General features: G+C 42.9%; 1 protein-coding gene across 1 annotated transcript; it reads left to right on the forward strand.

Annotated features, from left to right (window-relative positions):
• The first annotated feature begins 2,325 nt into the window (after nt 1-2,325).
• On the forward strand, nt 2,326-21,798 carry ADIPOQ (adiponectin, C1Q and collagen domain containing). The gene is made up of 3 exons (XM_063306735.1): nt 2,326-2,412; nt 7,738-7,961; nt 20,720-21,798. Exons 2-3 carry the CDS (start codon nt 7,745-7,747, stop codon nt 21,256-21,258), a joined length of 756 nt encoding a protein of 251 aa, XP_063162805.1. The 5' UTR covers nt 2,326-2,412; nt 7,738-7,744; the 3' UTR covers nt 21,259-21,798.
• Nucleotides 21,799-22,304: the final 506 nt, after the last annotated feature.

Consider the following 22,304-nt stretch of genomic DNA (forward strand, 5'->3'; position numbering starts at 1 on the left):
GTCCTAGTCCCTGATCCAACAAGATCAAACAAAGTGCGCTGGCACCAAGACCGCATCTACTTATAGCACACACACACATGCAGCATGGAGGTGATATTCTGACCAGCAGCAGATTATACAGTTCAAACAAAAGCAAAAGATTCTTTTCAACTCATCATACCTTTGTCAGAATGCTTGGAAAATAAGGTACTGCTGCTTTTTTTATAAAGATTTTTATGGGTAAGCTGGATTTCATGTGTCGGGGTTAGTGTGTGTGGCCTTCCAAAGAAAAGCAATGGATTGCTGGATCTAATACTAAATATGTGTATTTCTGAAAGCACTACTGTACTTAAGTTCGCATATAAGTGATGTAAATGCAAAGTATTACCTGGTTTGGTTGGTCTGCTGCCTAGATGTGAGTAAAGTGGGTATGCACTCTGTGCACACTCTTGGTTCTTGCTGATGTTGAAATTCAGGTTTCCTATATACAGTATATGCAGTGAATGTCTTCAAAGATACTCTAGAAACTGAATGAAAGAGCATGAATAGTATACATGTACCCACTTAAACTTATTAAGTGACCATCCATGTAATATAGCTATTATTTTTTGATATGCCATAAACAATAGTTTATAAGCCATGATGACTAGGTTTACAGAACAAACTAGTCAGAAAGCATTATGGTTTAGTGCAATTTGTGACTCCAACCAAAGGCTAAAACATGGTCACTTTTCAAATTTCTTATCTGAAAAGAGATTTGAATTTGCATCACCGTAATCTTAATTCACCATGCTAACCTCTATGCCAGAACTGAGGCTACATTTGACTTTTGACTAGTATGTAGGGGCCATATTGCTCAAAATATTAATGTGGCCAGAACAAAAACTACATTTCGTTTACACTTAATTAATATAACACATCTTCACAGATCGTTAGGATAACAATAATTTTTCCTTGTGTCACACTGAAAACTGCTATTTGGGATCACCTTTTAAAAGGCTGTGGAGACTTCACCTAAGACTTTGAGAGCTACTTGCTACTATAGGACTCACTTATCTTTTTAATACAAATGCAGGATATCAATACCCCTCATTTATTGAAGATTTGCCTAAAGTACTGTAGAATATTATCTATAGTATAATATTATCTAATGTTAGATAATATTAAGGGATATGGCTTGTGGGCTTCTTTAAGGCCTTTGTCTCTTTCCACTACCATTTGCATATAAGGAGAGGCCAACATTGAGGGAAGTGATCAAAAACAGAGTCATGCTAGTCAGAAAGTGGATTGTAACGTAGATTTCTAAGGCCAGGCATTTCCAGCAACATTTGAACATTGGACATCATGATTCTAATTTGGGTGAGAGAGTTATTGCTTCGCACAAGGCAGCATGTTTCAGATGCTTTCAGATAATCCAGCCAAATATAACTCACGGTATCATTTACATAATATTTTTCCTTTGCAACTGAGAGCGAGGGGGCTGGCCAGTTCACAAACTGGTCCACTATATAAGTTGGATACATATAACACATACTGTAAATGCATGTCAGTATCAAAAAGTAAAGGTAAAAGGGCACTTTTATGCAAATGCAAGAGCATAAAAGAAGGAAGCTGTTTCTTCTCCCCTGCTGAACTTAAGGTCCTAAGCTATGAACTAGGTATAGACAAGTATGGCATGTCCCATAGGCAATTTGAGTCTCCTAGGTCTATTTTATTATTAAAATTCCCCCAAGATTACACCATTAAAATTGAACAACAATCTGGACTTTTCATCAGCATGGTTTTTGCCTGCCTTCCAAAAAAAGCAAAGTAAAAGTTAGTACAATGTATTATATTTCACCTTTCCATTTTTATTTTGCCTTAATCCGACTGTAAAAACAAAAGCCAAACCAAACCAAACCCAACCAAAACTACATAAATTCACCCTGGAAATTTGACCTTGCCCTACTCCAGTGATATTACTTATTTCACCATCACACTTTCGTGGCTTTTGCTATTAAAATAATTAAAAGTTCAGGCCCATGATAGCAATAAGTTACCTTCTCTATAATAAGCCAAAAATAAACAATCCACATTACAATTTAGTGGGATACTTAATTCTTGATTTAAGAATTTTCACTGTGATGTTGCATATTGCTCCGAAGACTTAAGGGATATAACCATTTTAAAGCCAGCAAGCCAGCAAGTTCCTTTATAATCTTTTAAACAGTATATGATTAAAATATTCTGAAATTAAGAATAACAATAGATCATGTTATTTTTGATGAAAAATGCCCAGCATTGAACGAGCAGACTTGGTAACAAATATAAAGGACAGCATCTTAATTGACAGTTCCACATGCCTCTTTGTGAGAAGTGATCCAAAGATCGCTGTTCTCTCCACTGCATTTCTGATGTGCCTGCAAACTGCAGAGGACGTCATCTAAACAACTGGTAAGAAAGACCCGTTTTTGGGTAGATCGTTGTACTATGCTGTAGTTTTCTCCAGAAAGTGCTCTTGTCCTAAATGCTCTAATATTTAAATCTATTATTATTTTGAATACTATTGTTGACTAAACTGCTTCTCAGTTGGCTGCATTTGTCCATGGCTTTTAAGGTGTTTGAATTAATAGTCAAAGTTGATTAAACATATAACAGATATTATAACTTTAATATTGAAAAATGTAGCAAATTTGGATTCTTTTTGAGTTTTATTGATTACAAATTTAAACCCTTTGGTATTTTCTGGCCATTTGCAGTGTCATTAGCTTGGCAGCACAATCTTACCAACCTGAGCATAAACTCCACTCACTTCAAAGGAACTGGCTATAGAGTTGCAACTTGAATCATCCAGTTTAACTAAAAGGCTTATGATACAATAAGGGACTTGCCAAGAAAAGGAAAAGATTTGCTTTTCTTGGTGAATTATTGGGGGAAAACCTCTGTTCTGACTGCCAATTTTGGAATTTCCGAAGGTACTGGTTACTAGAATTTCCAAATGTACTTTTGCCTTTCCAAGGAGAGTATGGCATTCACATACTTCCTCTTTTGGGTTTTTCCCTGCAATTATATTGCTTTCTCTGTGGACCTCTGCCGCAGTAAATTCACTCATAACTTTTATCAAAGGAACTGCAGAATATGTCTCTGTATGTGTCTGTCCTCTGAGGGTTGGTGACATGACAACACCACCAAGGTAACATTTCCAGCCCATTTATGTTTGTGTAAGATGGGTGAGGCATTAAATGAAAACTGCATACTTTTCTTGCATACCTTGGCTGGAGGCTTTCATTTTGTTTCTTAACCACCCAAATGGGGATATTGACTCAGTTTTGGTGGGTATTAGTGGCTTTGAAGAAAGGGTAAAATGAATGCATCCAATTCACCTCTTAAAACCCCATAATTGCACCCCACATTCCAAAATGTGTCAAAAGAAGGTCCATTGGATTTCACATCTATAGCTTGCCAGTTGATCTGTCCTATATATAATTGTAGATGAATAAAATTTCAGAAAAACATCAATAATGGTTCTAATTTCAACATAAGGCATCATACTAGATGCCTTAATAAGTATTATAGCCCATCATTCTATATATCTATAAAATATATTATTAGATTCAAATATTATCTTAGGCTTATGCTTTAAAAAGTCTGGAAAACTTAATTAGGAATGCTAATTTACAAATCTAAATGTTGTTTTCCTAATGAAACTTTAAAGAATGTATTACAGTATGTAATTATGATACAGCATCTTATCATAATCAACCTAATATAAACTGCTCAAAATAAGTGCCAAATCTGTAATTAAGCCTTGTTCTACATATGCATTGTGCAGCCTGATTCTATACATACTTGCTTAGGAATGCCTTCATAAGAAGTCACTCCTATGCATGCCTAAGTAAGACAAGTCCTAATGTATTCATTGATCTTTATTTTTGAAGTTAGTTTACAAAAGATGGTGTCATAGTCCAGCCTTATATATGTCTTCTTAGAAATCAGGGACAAACCTACTCCCAGGTTTAAGAGAATGTGATGTAGCCTGGCTCATCAACTTCACTTCTTTCAATTGCTTTCTGATATTCAGTCAGGCATAATAAGGATTTAATGTACCTTTGGCCAAAACCCATTGGAATTCCAATGTTTGGTATTTGTTCGGTTTCTATACCGCCTTTCTTTTAGGAGTTAAGGATGGTGCACATGGGATTTCTTCTTCTAATTTCCTCCCAAACCACATCACTGCAAGGAAGGATGGGTTAGAAGATACTGCCTAAATTAGATGATATTATTGATTGCAGATTAAGACCTAGATCTCCCAGATGCTAGTCTAGTGCCCCAGCTATTATACCACACTGTTTTTTAGGTTGTTCCTGGACCTAAATCATCATACCACTTACACAACCTCTGTGGATGGGTATAGTAATTTCTACAGAACACCTTAAAACAAATTCCAAAGGTTGGAGATAGAAAGATGATAATACTTTATCCAATTTAGCAACACAAATATATGCTAAATGTACAATAAAGATATACATTAAATAGGGATGCACATTTAAATCAGGCCAAAATTATACAGCAGGTTTTATCAAATGCATAGCTGGCTCAGTCAGGACATCCCTGTTCTGAATATAATACAGTGATGAGAACAGTGAAGTGGAACAAGTATGCTGCGCTGAGATATGTCCTGCATGATCTGCCAAACATTTTCAGTCACACATACTCTTTGGATAATGTTACTGGAATCTAGAGGTCATTTCACCATTTCATGTGGATCAAGGACAACTAGCAAAGTTTGCAAAACACTGCATAAAGCACACAGCAGTTACCTCCAAAAGCCAGCATGAGTAGCCCATCACTTCAGCTACAAACTACAAAAGCATTAAGTCAGAACTGCAATCCTGTGTACAATGATCTAGAAGTAAATAGCATTATGCAAAAGAGATTTACTTCTGAATACACATGGATAGTATTGGATTGAATATCATAGTGCCACTTCCCCAGACGTTGCAAGAATTCCCACAAGGTTCACAACTTCAGGCTATGACCTGAATATTCTCTTTTAGTGATCTGGAATTGCCATTGGAATGCCCATTGATTTCATGTGAATTTAAGACACAATTTACAGGGATTCTGGAGGAATCCCTTCTTGCCCAAACTCCAGGTAGGAGTAGAGCTTCTGAGGAAGAGAAAAGGCTGAGTTAAAATGGAAGCCATGGTAAAAGCTGCAGATACCTTTTGGTGAAGGCAGCAGCAGTTTTCTTATGCCAGTGACCAGCAATCTTGGACTTCACAGACACTTGTTCAAAGGCAACAGAAGGCTTACAAGTAAAGGTGATAGAAGTAGGAATGGGGCGCCAACGGGAATGCTCCCTTTTGCACTTGTCCAGATAGTTCTGAGTTGAACGTCTCTTCCAAGATATTTTTCATACTTTGTCCTTCGATTTAGTGGAAAAGTAAATGCTTTTGACTTTTTTCCACAATAGAAAAGGGTTTTGGTGAAATCATTATGGATGCGACCATAAAGTTGTTGGACTTAGTTATGAGGGGGCTTGAGAATATTAGTTGGTGTTCTGTACAGTCTAGGGGTCTGCAGTGTCCTTGGCATCCTACATTTTAAATGCTTCTCAAAGTCAAACAAGGGAATTTCTCATGGATTTTTTTTTTCCAGATCAGGGAGAATGGGTAACCTGGGATGCTTCAGAATGAACTGGATATGACTGGGTACCAATCAAAGAAGCCAGTCCTGTACAAACTGGACAAATAGTCTGATCTAAGCTTAGCTTCATTTTAGCATTTTTAAAAAAAAATTAGGTCTGTGAAAACTTTTAAAAGAATTGCTTCATACTACATGGCAATATGTATGAAGCATCTCTTTCAGCAGCCATGTTGTTTGGAAGGACTATGCAGCTGCTTCAGAAGCTGCTCCCTGTTGTCCTCAACTGCATGTGTGTTCACAGCACTTCAGAGGGGAAAGCAAAGAGTATTTATGCTAAAAGATGAAGAAAGGTAGGCAAAACAGTCCTATATTTTTATTCTACTAGGGATTACGATGCCACTTTGATACTAGCATACTGGCTGTTTCATCCAGTACTCAAATCAAGAGGAGAAAGTGAAACTGATCCCTTCTACTCTTTGTAGCCACAAATAAATAACAGATGTGGTATGGTCAAAACTGATATTGAAGAGCATGCAGGGTTGAGAAGTCCCAGAAATGCAGATGCATTTGGTGGTTGCCAGTCACGCCCCCCCCCCCAAAAAAACCTTCATTACTTGGAATAATATTTCAAAAGACAATGGGATTGCAGACTCTGATAGAATGGAAAAGGTCAACACTGCCCACCATCCTGTCACATGGTCACCCCGGACATACAAACTGTACTTTTGGTGATAAACTGAAGCTGGGAAAAGAGCTGGGAAAAAAACCCCAAACAGTAAGGCTTTTCATATACATAGTTTCTCTGATGGGAAGGAGAAGGTGAAATGGGGTAAGGAGCTGGCAGGAAACCAGCAGCGCTGGAGTTAAATTCAGAGTGAGAGAAGGAGTATAAAACTGACATTTTAATAGCCTTCTGGAAAATCAGATATCTGTGAAGATGCTCCTTTCATAGAAGGAGGACAGTAATTGAGAAGTCTCACTTCATGGTCCCTTAAGATGACATTCTCTGAGTGAAGGGATGCCCCTCTACCTGATCATATTAGACAGCCAAATACTATTGGAAGTAGGTGATTCAAAAGATGTCCAGGTCCTGAATTATTAAGAGTTTTGAAAGTGATGGTCAACTTGAAGTGCACTTTGAAGCCTATTGGCAACCAGCACAGCTGTTGGGGTAGTAAGGGTAAATCAGGATGTATGTGTAAACGACTCAAGCTGCTGCATCCTGGACATTACCTTCCAAATGTTCTTCAAGGGCAGTGTCATGTAACACACATTGCTATAGTCCATTTGAGAGGTAAATAAGGTATGACTGACTGTGAGTAGGGCCTCCTGTTCTGGCCTCCTGAACCAAGGCTAGTGTAACTGGTACAAAAAGTGGAATTCTGCAAAGGCCCTTTTGGCCATAGTTGCCATCTGTTCATAGAGCAGGAACTATGAATCTAGGAGGACCCCCAAGTTACAAGCCAGTTTTGTATGGGGGAACATGACCCTATCTAGAACTAAAGACGCATTTCTCTGGAATCAGATGGTTTCCAAACCCAGAGCCATTCCATCTTGCTGGGATTAAGCCTGACCTTGTGCCTCTCTATCCAGATCCTAGCCTCTAGATACTGGAGCAGCACTTTGACAGCATCATCTGTGTTCACCCTGATCCTGGAAAAATAAATGTTCTGTGCCAATTAACTTTAGGGAAAAAAATCAGATACACTTGCTAAATCTGTTTTCATATTTATTGATATAAATATGTATGTATGTTTCAGGGAGGGATTGTAGCTCTGTGGTAAATTGGCATGCACAAGCACAAGTTCTCAAATTTAAGCCCTAGAATCTTCAGTTAGGGAAAATCTCCTCCTTGAAACTTTGAAGAATAAGAACCAATCACTGTTGACTATACTGGATCAGACTGAAAAATGGCCTTCCAATGTTGCTGCCTAAGGTTTCTAGGTGTTGCTGAATTTCAACTCAGCAGCTTCAGCCACCATGACCATTGCTGAAGAATGATGGGAGCTGTAGATCAATAACCCTTAGAAGGCCACAACTTCTTCCCTGCTGCTTCAAGGCTTGCAGAAATGCCACAGTATCTTCTTCCTAAAAACATCTCTGATGGTATTACACAATATTTTTTCTAGGTTAAACATGAAGCAAGGATCAAGCCTTCTTTTTTGTTCCATGGTGCTGCTAGTAAAGTTTAGCTGTTACAATGAAGTTGCTGCAGAAGATAACGCTCAACAACCTCAAGGATCTTGTGCAAACTGGATGGCTGGAACACCAGGTTACCCAGGCCATAATGGAGTTCCAGGGAGAGATGGACGGGATGGAAGAGATGGCCAAAAGGGAGATAAAGGAGAGCAAGGTGAGAGGTTTAATGTTCAGCTTGTTTCCTTGAGAATGGTATGTTTTATGTGCAGATTTCTCTAATCTAGTGTCCTCCAGGTATTTTGGAACACAACTCCTGTGCTAGCTAAGGGTTATGGGAACTGTGGTGTAATATGTGAGGGTGACACCAGGTGGGAAAGTCTGCTCTAATTCATCTAAATCAGGTTCCTGATTAAATAGGATGGAGATGACTTTTTACACCATTAAATAGGATGGAGATGACTTTTTACACCATTTTACACCATGGCTGGCTAGGGAATTCTGAGAGTTGAAGTCCATGCATCTTAAAGTTGCCAAGTTTGAGAAACACTGATTTACACCTTGGCTGCCCTCCTCCTCCCAGAGAGAAAAGTAATTCCCAAGATAGTCCTTTCTTTTATTCTTTTTTCGATTTACAAAAAGAATATAACAGAAATGTGGAATGCTATACATGCCCCAGAAATAGAAAGCTAATGTTAAAGAAAGTCTGAATAATGTTGGTCATGAATCATCAGGTACACAGAAACTGCAGCAGAGCAAGATGGGTGAAAGAAAAATAAATGTCCCTATAGATCTAATTGACTGGAAAAAGAAAAACATTTATTTATGAATACTGTATCTTGTTTGCCTTTCCTTTCAGGACTTCCAGGGCAGAAAGTAGTATTTGAACAGTGCTGCTTAACAGCCTTCCTGACACCTTTCAGATTTGTTTGGCCAGCAACTTGCTCCAAAAGCATCTGCTGGAAATTCTGGAAGTTGCTTTCCAAATGCATCTGGACAGATCATATAACAACAGATAAAACAATTAAAAAGAATGAAATGGCAGTAACAGAATCCAATAATGAAGGAAAGCACAAGGAGAAATTAGTGCTAAAAAATACATTACCAGAAGGCATCAAGCAGCATATTTAGGAGCAAATTAGGTGTGGCATCAGAGACTAGAGATTTTATATATAATAATCTAGAAGGGGAATCTAATCCCCTTCTAGAAGAGGATAATTTGTTCTTCCTTGTCATGTCTTTTCCCCCAACATATACAGTATACTTTACATGGCAGAGGAAGGGAGGAATAGGAGGTTATTAAAAATATAATTGTAAAGTTGATTTCTTCATTGAACCGGAGGGGGTAAAAAACCACATACTTACAAATATCAGTTTGAACATTCAAAAATTACTAGACAATATAGTAAGATAAAACCCAACAAATGAAGTAAGATTTTTTTTTTAAAAAGGGAGGATAACAAAGGAGCAAAAGCTTCTAGGAAATACACATAGACTAAACAACACAAAATAAAATTAACCACATTTTTTGACATTGGGTTTTGAGGGGGTTTGGTCAAACTTTGACGAAGAACATGTATCAAGAATTCACTGCTGGAAATCAATGCATCATTTTGCTGTGTATAATTATTTTTTTTAGTTATACTACATGCTGAAAGTGTTCATAACTCCTGGTTTGTTGACAGATTTCTTTCTAGTTCTAGAAATATGGTGATACATTTTATATAAACAAACTAGGGATATCACATAGGAGAATAAAAGTATCCTGAACAAATTGTGATTGTTATTAGCTGTCTTGGAAGGTTAATGGAAGGGTACAAGCCAGGTATCAGAGATAAGAAAAACTGTGATTCAGGCAGGGGAAAATCTATATCAGGATTACATCATTGTACTGGCTACTCAGCACACTGTCATTCCATCACAAGAGGTCCATTCCCCACCGCAGGGGCCTAATGGATCCTCTTGGTTTCCAGAGGGCATTTAGGAAATTTCCCAAGACTTTGGTGGGAAATTCTGATGATCCCTGTTGCTCATTGGAATGCTGAAGTGGCCATGGCCTTGGGCAGCATTGTACTTGAAAGGCCTCTCCTGGCTCATGATGCAAAGATGCTTCCTGGTTTACCAGGAGCTTTGAGAGATGAAGCCCAAAGGAGATGCTGAGACCCAGGCTAGCAGAAGACAAAGAGCAAGTCTGACTGAGCACAGGTGAGAGGTCAGATTCATGCCTAAACCATGTTGGTAATACTCTCTGCTCTTATTCCATCCTTAGATTGCAGACCAGCAGCACTTTTTAAGTGGCCTGAACCATTTAGGGAAGGATGGGCTGGAGGAACATTTGTTGGGATGCTAAGAAGAGTTTGGAAAATACAACTGCTCAGATCTGTTTGGAGTTAGATGCTAGCTGAGTAGACCTATAGTAGTTAGGCTAAAGAAGGCCTTTGCCTCCTGTAGTCAAGATCACTGCCCATCCTTGTTGATGAAAGGTAACAGGAGACTGTATTACAGCTGTGATAAATGCATCCTTAGGGGAGGAGGTAGTACGCCTAGCTGCGATAGAAGTGGTGGTGTGCCCCTTACGCCTTAGGCATGAAAGCCGGCTGGGTGACCTTGGGACAGTCACTCTCTCTCAGCCCAACTCACCTCACAGGGTTGCTGTTATGGGGAAAATAGTAGGAGGAAGGAGTATTAGGTATGTTCCCCACCTTGAGTTATTTATAAAAATAATAAAGGCAAGATAAAAATTAAATAAACAAATAAATACTCAAGAAGTCATTGTTCAACAAGCTATTTAGAGAACTATCATCCCAATTTCCACCCTTCCCTTTATAATGAAGATTGTTGAGAAGGTCATAAGGCTGTATTTGTGGGGCCCTGGAGGATACAGATTATCTGGAAGTAGTTCAATTGGGTTTCAGCCAGGGCATTGTACTGAAACAACATTGATCATTCTTGTGGATGACCGGTGGGATGGTAGGATGGGATAGGATGGACCTTCTAACTGCTTTTAGTACCATTTTAGTACTAAAGCTGCTTTTAGTACCATTGATCATGGTATCCTTCTGTTTGGGTATGGTAAGACAGTTTCCCTTCTTCCTCTGAGACCACTTCCAATAAGGAATACCTCACCTCAACACCTTTAAACAGCTGTAACCAAAATCCTATAGCCTACTTTTTCTGGTCAGTGTCAGTTTGCCACAAACCCCATGCACATCTGTCCTCTGTGACACCTACTGCAAGTTCAAAGGGGCACCTTTGATCTGGAGCTTCTAAAGAATCAGCTTGTTGAACTAAGGCTTTGCCTGGCTGAAAGCATCATTGAGTTCCTCATTCCAATTCCATATCACGCTTTTGTTTGCAAGCTTGTACAACGGGTGAAGAGTTTGTGCTGTTGGAGGAAACTATGTCAATACCCCAGCTTCCCCAAAATTGCTGCAATTCTGTCACCTTCTGGGAAAGGGAAAAGTATTGAACCTTTTCAACAACAGCGTGAGGCAAAACCCATGTCCTTCCTGACCACAGGACTCCTAAAAACTTTACGTTGGAATCTGGTCCTTGGATTTTATTAGGATTAACTGCCTACCCTTGGCATGCAAATGTTGAATACTTGATGGTCAGTTGAATACTTCTGCAGTAAAAACAAATAATCAGAGATTAGCATACTATCAATAGAATGAACTTATAAACACCAGGTGGCGGAGGGCACGCATCCAAGTCCTTTGCAACTAGTTTATGACAAATTGTGTTGTTTTTTTAATCTGTTCAATCATGTCCAGTTCTTGGAGACTGCCTGGACAAGTCCCTGCAGTTTTCTTGGCAAGGTTTTTCAGAAGTGGTTTGCCATTGCCTCCTCCCTAGGGCTGAGAGAGAATGACTAATCCAAGGTCACCCAGCTGGCTTTGTGCCTAAGGTGGGACTAGAACTTACAGTCTCCTGATTTCTAGCCTGATGCCTTAACCACTACACCAAACTAGCTCTCATGACAAATTGTAGGACAGTGTAAATACCTCCAGGGGCAACACAATGAATATCCACTGTTGCTCACTCCAAGTAAAGACAAACTGATCCTGGGATGCTTGTGCAATGTCAATGCTGAAAAAAGTGTTTGCCAAATCCAAAACAACATGGTGGTGCCCCAGGGAACCAATCAGCCCCTCCAAAACACTCACAATGTCAGGGACTGCTGCATGAATTGGTGGGGTCACCTGGTTTAAATTTCTATCATCTAAGGTCATCCTCCAAGGATTATCAGGCTTGGCAATGGGCCAAACTGGACTGTTGAAGGGCAATTGCATAGGCCAGACAATGCCCATGTTCTACAATTCTGCCAGGGTTTCAGTTATTTCTTTGGGCCCCCCAGTAGTCTATACTGCTTGGTGACAACAACCCTTCTAGGGGTTGGTAGTTCTACTAGCATCCATTTGGCAAGGCCTCTGAGAACAGCCTTCACAATTCTCACAGATAATGAAAACGTTCCAATAATGGCTGACAATTTACTTTCCATCAAGACATCAATTCCTAAAATATACTCTTCAATTGGGGAAATAAAAACCTGATACTCCTTTGGTGGTGTTTTCCCTATAGCCATTACTAAAGCAGTTCTTTTTCCTAATACTGCATTTCCCCCATAGCCATCAATGTAGGTTGTGGGTCCCTGGAACCTCACTGGATTCCCATGCACAAGGGTGCATTCAGCTTCTGTGTCCACCACGGCCATTGTTTTCTGCAGATTTCTGTTTGTCCAATAAATTGCTAATTGTGATGGTTGCCCTTATTCCAATAAAAACACAGACTCACTAGCCAGGGCTAAGGATTTCTGGTTTATTAGGAATAGAATGCATACACTGAGAAAGACGGGAATGAGCACATGGCGTGCGAGGTAGCCGTTAAATACCCGCGGTGCAGACCTGATCCTTCCCCACCCCCCATTGTCCCGAAGTCTTGCCCGATGGTGAACCCGGAGTCTCGATGGGCAATCAGGGGGTGATTCCGGAGTCTCGATGGGCGATCAGGGGGATTAGCGCTGATTGCCTCTGTCCTCTTCCTGTGTCCGGAGCAGGTGTCCCCCCCGTGGTAATGCAGAGATGTCAGGGAGATAGGATGATGGCTTCCTGGGTCAGGGCAAAGGTATGCTCCTTTGTCCTTTATTTGTTTTTGTCTTTCAGTGCTTATAGGATTAGCACTGATTCCTTCCTTCCCCTTCCCCTTCATTGGAAAGGCATGTTCCCCGTTGTGATGTATGTATATATCGCAACGGGGGACATGACATACTGCCTCCCCCAAAAAAACTTCAAGGTGCCGGTTTGGAAGGATACGCTGCATGGAAGCGTGTGACTAGCCATTGCGCTAAGACATCCCGGGCATGCACCCACTCAGGGTGGGGGAAATGTCTCCAGTGGACCAGGTACTGAAGGGTGCCCCGTAGCCTTCTGGAATCTAGGACCTCCTTTATTTCAAAGTGCTGCTGCCCATCGATCATGATGGGAGGAGGCGGGGGGGGGGTCGTTATGCCACTTTGAGGAGATAGCCGGTTTCAGTAAGGCACAATGGAACACCGGGTGTATGTGTTTCAAGTTGTGTGGCAATTCTAACTTGAAAGTTACTGGGTTGATTATCTCCACTATTGGAAAAGGGCCAATGAACTTGGGGGCTAACTTCTTTGAGGGCTGCGGCGACTTAATGAACTTAGTGGAGAGGTAGACCTTATCTCCCACTTTGAAGTCTGGCTGCACAGCCCTGTGGTTGTCCGCATAACGCTTGTAGGTTGCTTGGGCTTCGGAGAGAGCCAGCTGAATGATTGGCCAAACGTTGGCTAGCTGAGCCGCCCAGTCATCTGGGGAACAAGGCGGGGCAGCTGGCTGTGGCAACTCCAGGATCGGAACGAAGTCTCGACCATAGACTACCCGGAAGGGGGTGTAGTCCATGCTCTGGTGCACTGCATTGTTATATGCCACCTCAGCAAAGGGGAGTAAGTCTACCCAATCATCTTGCTGGTAGCTCATGAAGGAGCGCAAAAATGGCTCCAGGGTGGAGTTAAGGATCTCCGTAGAGCCGTCCATGTGGGGGTGCCAAGCAGTGGACAATGCCTGCTTGGTGCCAATCAACTTCAAAAATGCTTTCCAGAATTGTGAGGTAAATTGTGTACCCCTATCTGTGACCAAGCGGGAGGGGGTACTGTGTAATTTGTAGATGTGATTTAAAAAGAGGCGTGCCAGCTGTTGAGCGGAGGGAATGGAGGCGCATGGAATAAAATGGGCCTGTTTTGAAAAGTAGTCCTTAACCACCCAGATGACCGTTTTCTGCTGGCTGGGTGGCAAGTCTACAATAAAGTCCATTGAGATTTCCTCCCAAGGGTGGGAGGGGCTTACCACTGGCTGCAATAGTCCCTGGGGCTTCCCCACTTTTTGCTTGGCCATAGCACATGTAGGGCAAGCAGCGACATATTCTTTTACATCCCTCCTAAGTGTACGCCACCAGAATTGTCGCCTTACCAGATGTAGCGTTTTTACAAAGCCAAAGTGCCCTGCTGTTTTGTCATCGTGAGAACGGCTCAGAACCTCTGCTCGCAATTGCTCCAGCACGTACAAGCTATTTTGTTTCCAAGCCAAATCATTTACAAAAGAAACATTGTGTTTATTGGTTTGCAACCATGTATCCGTTTTTAAGGCTTGTACGAACTGCTGTTGCAATTGCGATGAAATTGACATGCGTCTCCCTCCCCTTGTGGGCGGTTGTTCCAGGGTGCGCTGCATTCCAGTTTGGCTGCGCGTGACAGCTTGGCAACCCAGCTGTGTGTCGGTCCACACAATACCTACAATGTCTGATGCCTGACTGGCATCCTGGGGCCGCCTAGAGAGAGAGTCAGCTAAGAAGTTCTTTCTTCCTGGTATGAACTTCAGCTTAAAATCAAAGCAGCTGAAAAACTGAGCCCAGCGAACCTGCTTGGGGCTGAGGCATTTTGGGGTACTGAGCGCTTCCAGGTTTTTGTGGTCCGTCCAGACCTCAAAGGGGCAAGTGGCCCCTTACAGGAGGTGTCGCCATGCCTCTAAGGCAGTTTTGACGGCAAAAGCCTCTTTCTCCCATACATGCCATCTCTGTTCTGTTTCGGAGAACTTGCGGGAGAGGTACGTGCAAGGCTTCAGCTGATCATTTAAATCCCGCTGAAGCAAGAGCGCCCCAATTGAGAAATCGGAGGCATCTACTTGGACTACAAAGGGCTTGGTGGGGTCGGGGTGTTGTAGAACTGGTTCTTCTGTGAACAGGCTTTTGAGGTGATCAAAAGCCCTTTGGCTGTCAGGTGTCCAGTTAAGTAGCGCTCCTGGGTTTCGTGCTTTGCGCGTGTCTCCCAAACCCTTGGTGCGGAGTAAATTAGTTAGGAGCAAAATGATTTCCGCTAGTCCCTTGATGAACCCCCTGTAAAAATTAGTAAATCCAAGAAAACTCTGTAGTTGCCTCCTAGTGCACGGGTGCTCCCATGCCAGGATGGCCTGGACTTTCCCAGGGTCCATTTCGATGCCCCTCTCAGAGATTCTGTAGCCCAGATAATCTATCTGAGATTTATGAAACTCACACTTAGAGAGCTTGGCAAATAGCTCGGCTTTGTGGAGTTTCCTGAGCACCTGCTTAACCAAGCGTTCATGCTCCTCTTCAGTCTCAGAATATATCAATACATCGTCTAAATACACAAGTACCCCATTGAACAAGTGTTTGTGCAAGACCTCGTTAATCAATTGCATAAATACCCCTGGTGCCCCTGCCAAACCAAACGGTAACACTTTATATTGGAACGATCCCAGTGGGCAATTGAAATCCGTCTTCCACTCATCCCCCTCCCGTATGTATAGGCGAAAATAGGCTTCTCGCAAGTCCAGTTTAGAGAATATCTTCCCCTTTGCCAGATGTGCTAATATGTCTTTGATTAGGGGCAAAGGATATTTGTTTGATATGGAAGCTGCATTCAATCCGCGGTAGTCCATACAGAGTCTTAATGTCCCATCCTTTTTTTCTCTGAACAACACTGGGGCTCCAACTGGCGAGTTTGCGGGCTTGATGAAGCCTCGTGCTAAATTCTTGTCCACAAACTCCCGCAATGCTGCCAGTTCTTTCTGGGTCATTGCGTAGATTTTGGGCTTTGGCAAGGGTGTGTTGGGGACCAGTTCTATCGCACAGTCAGTCTTTCTGTGGGGTGGGAGTTTGTCTGCTTCTTTCTCCCCAAACACATCTGCAAACTCCGCGTACCTGTCTGGCAAGCTTTCCAGGGCCGCTGCAGCCAGGTGTGTGGTTGTAGACGCCGCCCTCCCCACCGCAGCATGGGGAATTCGGTCCCCTGTAGGTGCTTGGTAGAAGCCGTCTGTAAACGCGATCGTCCTGGTTTCCCAATTTATGTATGGGTTCCTTCGTACCAGCCATGGGATGCCTAAGATGATTAAAGGGTGGCCCACCAGTGCCACGACAAATTTCAGTCTCTCCTGGTGGCTGCCTAACTGCAGCGCCACTTCTTCGGTGAATTGGGTGACCGGGCCCCCTCCCACTGCCGAACCGTCCAATTGCATAAAAACTATGTGGTGCTGAAGTGGAAAGCAGGGGAGATTTAAATCAGCAACCACATCTGGGTGCATTAGGCACCTAGAACAGCCCGAGTCTATTAGGGCCCAGACTTCAATTGACTTCTCAATGGACTTTAGCTTAACTTTTACGTACAGGGTGGGACAGTTGGCACTCACCCAGACGTCGCTGCGCCCATTCTCCTCCTCCACCTGCCCTCTGGCGCTTCTCAGGGCAGGTGGCTGGCGTTTCCCGCTGGTTCTTCCTGGTCGCTCTCCTCCTCTTCAATGGAGTAAGGTAGTTCTTTTGCTCCGATCTCTCCACTGGCTGCTGGCATCTTTTTGGGTGCTGCAGGTGGTTTGCCCGGCGTTTTTCCTGGCCTGTCAACTGCCTTTGTTTTCGGGCATGCTGCCGCTTTGTGGTCCTCTTTCCCGCATCGAAGGCACTGCCCCTTGGCGAACCGTCGCTCCCTCTCCTCTCTCCAGGGTTGGGGTGCTGGTCTCACTGGTCCTGCAGTGGTTCGGGGTCCCTTTACCATCGCTGCTTGTTGCGCCGCCCTCTTGGCTTGTAGGAAGGTTTCCTGGGCATTTTCCGCCTTATCGGCCAGCAGTATCCACCCATGTAGAGTGTTTGGGTCGTCTCTGCATAATGCCCACCTCAGAACGTTCAAGTTCAGGCCCTCTTTGAAATGTTCAATTAGGGTAGACTGCGACCTGTCCTCCACCTTTCCAGCCAGTGCTTTAAAGTCCATGGCATAATCTGCTACAGATCGTTGCCCTTGGCTGATTCCCCTTAGGGACCTCTTCGCTCTCTCCTTTTCCAAGGGGTCTCTGAAGTGCAGATCTAGTGCCCAGAGGAACTCGTCAAAGTCATTGAGCTCTGGGGCATCTGCCTGGCATAGCTGTACATACCAGTCAGCCGCCCTTCCTTTAAGTTTGTTCGCAATGGCATTAATTTTGCCCTTTTCTGAGTGGAAATATGGTCCAAATTCTTCCATGTAGTTCTTTGTGTTCATCAGGAAGAAGGATAATGTTGCTGGGTCCCCGTCGAATTTGACCCCAAAGTCTTTCACCCCCGCTCCCAGTGGGCTCCAAACCACATCTGGTCGTCTGGGCGTACCTCGGGCTGCTGGGGTTCTCCGGTCTCAGTGTGGGGATTCCCTAAGCCGGACTCCGGGTGGCGTTGCCTCCGTTTCATGCCGGCTCCAGCCTCTTCCCAGCGGTCGCGTCTCCAGGGTGGGAGGGGGGGAAGATGACCTCCTGGCAGGTTCCGCGAGGTGAACTCTGCCCAGCGCTGCCTCAGCCTCCTGCCATCTCCTTCCTCTCCCCAGCTGTTGCGTCTCAGGGGGGGGAGGGGGGTGATGAACTTCTGGTACCTGGTTCCACCTCACCCCTTCCTCGGGATTCCCACGCCACCGACCATCTCAGGAACAGCTGTTTGATTGACTCCAGCCTCGCCTCCATTATCCTCAGCCGCTCAGCTGTCTGGGAGCCTTCCTCGGTTCGTCCGATCCGGCACCTTCTCTCAGCTTCTGCGATTGTTGAGGACAGCAGGTCCCGTGGCTTCTTAGACGCCCTGAGCGTCCCGGGCAGGGATCCCGGCATCTCGTCCAGGGTGACCCACTCACCCTGCGACTCTCTGGTGGCTTCAAGTGTCCTGCTCCTCCCGGTCTCCTCCTCCTCTGAGCTTGATCCCGAACCCTCCTGGACTTCGTACTGTCTGGGAATAGGGTTCTCACCGATCGCTCATGCTGTGGAGTCGGGTGACCCGTCGCCGGTCCTCTGGTAGCCACCTCTTTGTGGGTTGAGTCTTTCCATCGCCAGCTTGGATCCCTCACACACGAACTCTGGAATGGTGCTAGCAGAATTTTTTTTTCCGATTCCCATCTTTATGTGATGGTTGCCCTTATTCCAATAAAAACACAGACTCACTAGCCAGGGCTAAGGATTTCTGGTTTATTAGGAATAGAATGCATACACTGAGAAAGACGGGGATGAGCACATGGCATGTGAGGTAGCCGTTAAATACCCGCGATGCAGACCTGATCCTTCCCCACCCCCCATTGTCCCGAAGTCTTGCCCGATGGTGAACCCGGAGTCTCGATGGGCGATCAGGGGGCGATTCCGGAGTCTCGATGGGCGATCAGGGGGCGATTCCGGAGTCTCGATGGGCGATCAGGGGGATTAGCGCTGATTGCCTCTGTCCTCTTCCTGTGTCCGGAGCAGGTGTGTCCCCCGTGGTAATGCAGAGATGTCAGGGAGATAGGATGATGGCTTCCTGGGTCAGGGCAAAGGTATGCTCCTTTGTCCTTTATTTGTTTTTGTCTTTCAGTGCTTATAGGATTAGCACTGATTCCTTCCTTCCCCTTCCCCTTCATCGGAAAGGCATGTTCCCCGTTGTGATGTATGTATACATCGCAACGGGGGACATGACACTAATTCAATATATGGCCTCTGTTCCCCTGGGGTTATGGGGCTCTAATTTTTATTGTCTCCCCAGTAGACTTTGGCCAACTGTTCAGTCTGTAGGAGAGGGGTGTTTTCATGTATCTAGATACAGTTTCTTTTCTTATCCTCAGAGTGGAGCAGTTGGTGTTTGCTGCATTACAAATTGCTGTTTGGAGACAACTGCTTCCATAATTTTAACAAAACTGTATTGCTTTGTTTGTCAGTTTTTTCTTTTGGAGTGCCTGCAGCTAACAAGTCCTGCCACATTTGCAAACATCTTACCTTCACCAGTTCTCGTTTCTTTTCCTGTGTAGTATGCACTCCTCCAGATTTTCGCTGCTCTTCAGTAAACTGATCTAACTCAGTTAAACTATTTCCCACATTGAAAATCAATCTACTCACTACAGGGCTCAGGGTAGAAATTAGAGGTCCCGCTCCAGTTGATTGGGGAGGTTGCTAGGATGCAGTTACACATGCCCAGGATGAAAGCAACATTGCCTGGCCGCTCTTTGGTGTCCTGAGAATAAATGCACTCTGCATTCCCACCTCCCTTAATATAGCTAAGGCTTCCATAATATTTTTCCACTGCTTGTAGTCTATTGGCAAATCATCTGAAGCTGGCCAAACTCCCCTCACCCCTGCTATGACCCATTCTATTAAGGTATGGCTCCCTTGTGCCTGCCATGTGCCATGAAGGTGCTGTCTTAATGCAAGGTGAATAGTAACACTGCTCATTTTCTCAAAAGTATACCATCACCCCCAATGTCCCACATTTGGACCATCCAAGTTAAAAGCAGCTCTCTAGGTTTCTGTTGAAACTTTGTAAGAAGGTCCCCCAACTGAGCCACTGGGTATTCCTCTGTTGCTAAAGTCCTTTGGGGATGGGGGGCGTGAGGTCTAAATTCCTGCCCTTCATGCACATCCTCCATAACCTGCCTGGCTTTAGTTCTACCCTTAATTATAGGACATCCTCTCTGGCAATCTGATTCCCAGACTTCCTCCTCATCTGATAGTATTTCAATCTCAGTCTCAGAATCATCCAAGTTCATTGACAGATAACACTCTTTTGGATTACAATCTGACTTTTGAATTAGATCTTGCTTTTAGCTTTTTCATTTTTTTGCCCTTTACCTTAGCATAACTGCATGTCAAGGCAGTCGTTTTTTTCCTCCTGACAATTCATTTGAGATGTGAGATTTCTTACCATCTGGGATGACAATAATTGGATCTTCTCCTGCTCCAACTCCTCCTGCAATTTATTATTTTCTCCACTCAAATTCCAGTTTTCATCATGTACCCTTTTGAGGGCTTCCAGCAAAAGCCATCCGGTTCGAGTAACCAGCATTCTCCCATCAGCTTTTACTGATGAAACTTTTAAAGTTTCCAGGCACTACCTAATCTTCACCAGGGAATTGGAGGTGTCCCTCCAGTCCCTTGGCAGCCCTAGCTGGTCAAGCCAATCTGCACCTGGATACCAGTGTGAGATGGATGGCAACCTGGGATTCCCCCCTCCCCCCAAACGTCATCCAACTCCTTTTTACCCTGGCCCATTTCTTGGAAATTCTGTTTGTGACACCAATGGATCCTCTTGGATAAAGCAAAAATGCTCTTTCCATAAGGGATTCCCAAGAAAGTGGAACTGAAGGCCAATGTGATTAGAATGAACTTTATGAAAGGTAAATGCTTACAAGAGTAAACATGGAATGCTCCCTGTGATGAACAACAGGTATGTATGCTGTGTTCTGCCATGGCACATCCATGCAAAGGGATTGGTTTATAAAGTTTTTATAACCATTATGCTAAGCATTCATTAATCTTGGGTGCAAAACAAGTTGTATGAAAAGCTAGCTTATCAGTGAAATGCCTTTCCTGTGAATTTCTTAATTTCTCTGAAGGGAAATAGAGGGCAATATAATATATTCAGCTGAGTCTTTGGTTGAATGAGAATGAGCTATCCTAATTTTTTAAAAAAACATTTACTTTTTAGGTGAACCTGGTCCAAAAGGGGATAATGGAAGCTTAGGAGTCGCTGGTGCTGAAGGTCCTCAAGGAGTGCCAGGTCTTCCAGGATTCCCAGGATTAAAAGGGGAAAAAGGTGGAAGTGCTACTATCTATCGATCTGCCTTTAGTGTTGGTTTAACATCCAGAGTCTCTTATATCAATATGCCCATCAAATTTACAAAGATCTTCTACAATGAACAAAATCACTATGATGTAGTTACAGGAAAGTTCCAGTGCACCATTCCTGGAGTATACTATTTTGCATATCATCTCAGTGTATACGCCTCAGATGTGAAGGTCAGTTTATTCAAGAAGGACACGGCAATCATAATCACCTATGACCAGTACCAGAAAAATGATGTTGATCAGGCTTCTGGATCTGTTTTACTCCACTTGGCATCTGGGGATGAGGTGTGGCTGCAGTTATATGGAGAAGAAGAAAACAGTAGTATCTATGCTGATAATGTTAATGATTCTACTTTCATGGGATTCTTACTCTACCCTGATTTGAGTTATGGGCGCTAGAATGGGGTGGGTCGGGACATGGACTATATATTTTTTTGTAGACTTCTGGTATGTTAAAAACACAAAAAATCACAATACATAGAATCATAAACTCAAAGGTGGTTCACATTTGAATGTTTATTGCTTGGATATTATGATGATTTGTATGTGTGAGTCATCAAATCTTTGTACCCCTTCACACAACTCCAGTGGTTTGCCTTTCATACATCCAGTTGTCTGTTATTGTCAGCCTCACTAGGTAGACCAGACAAGAAACATGAGCAGATGAGTTAATTTTACTTTATTGTAAAGCTACATTAACAGAATCTTTCAAGTCTGAAAGTACAATCCTCCCACTGTCTCCTTTACAGCCCAGGAAACCAAGGAGCTTCTTGCCTTGCCCGCTATCCAGCTGCAGGCTATGCTGTCTCTTATATGATCGTTTCCTAGGCAGCGTTTCTTGGCCCATTCTCCCAAGATCTTTCCTACATACCATTACAGTTATGCAATAATCAGATATAATGAAATCAAGTAATATGTCCATGTGCACACACACACATACACACAAATATATATAAAATAGATTTCATTCAAGATAATGTCATAATATTGTTTATGTATAGTTACATCAACAAAGAATAAACAGTGATTGGATTTACACATTTTATTAAGCCTTAATGAGGTTTGGTTTTGGATTAACATGTAATATGAACATAGTCACTGTGTTTGTAAACCGTATTTTATAGCTTGGCATGCTATATGAACTTAGCTAGTTGTTTATTTATTCAGTAAACTATGATTAAACTATGTTGTGTGAATCAGGTAAATGAGGTAAAGCTTTAGCATCACAATTTTCAGTATGATTCTTTTTTAGACTTAAATTAAATTTTCAGTTGCATTTAAACTCATATCTTTAATGGTTCTATTTGTTTTTTGTAATAGTTTAACCATGGATTATAGAAACTTTCCTGTCAGACAGAACATTTACAACAAAATTTTTAGTACACCAAACATTTTATTGAATTATAAATAAAAATGTTGCTCACTCACAATTCTATTTCTTTTGT

The sequence above is a fragment of the Candoia aspera genome, chromosome 6, assembly GCF_035149785.1.
Source record: "Candoia aspera isolate rCanAsp1 chromosome 6, rCanAsp1.hap2, whole genome shotgun sequence".
Classification (NCBI taxonomy): Eukaryota; Metazoa; Chordata; class Lepidosauria; order Squamata; family Boidae; genus Candoia; species Candoia aspera.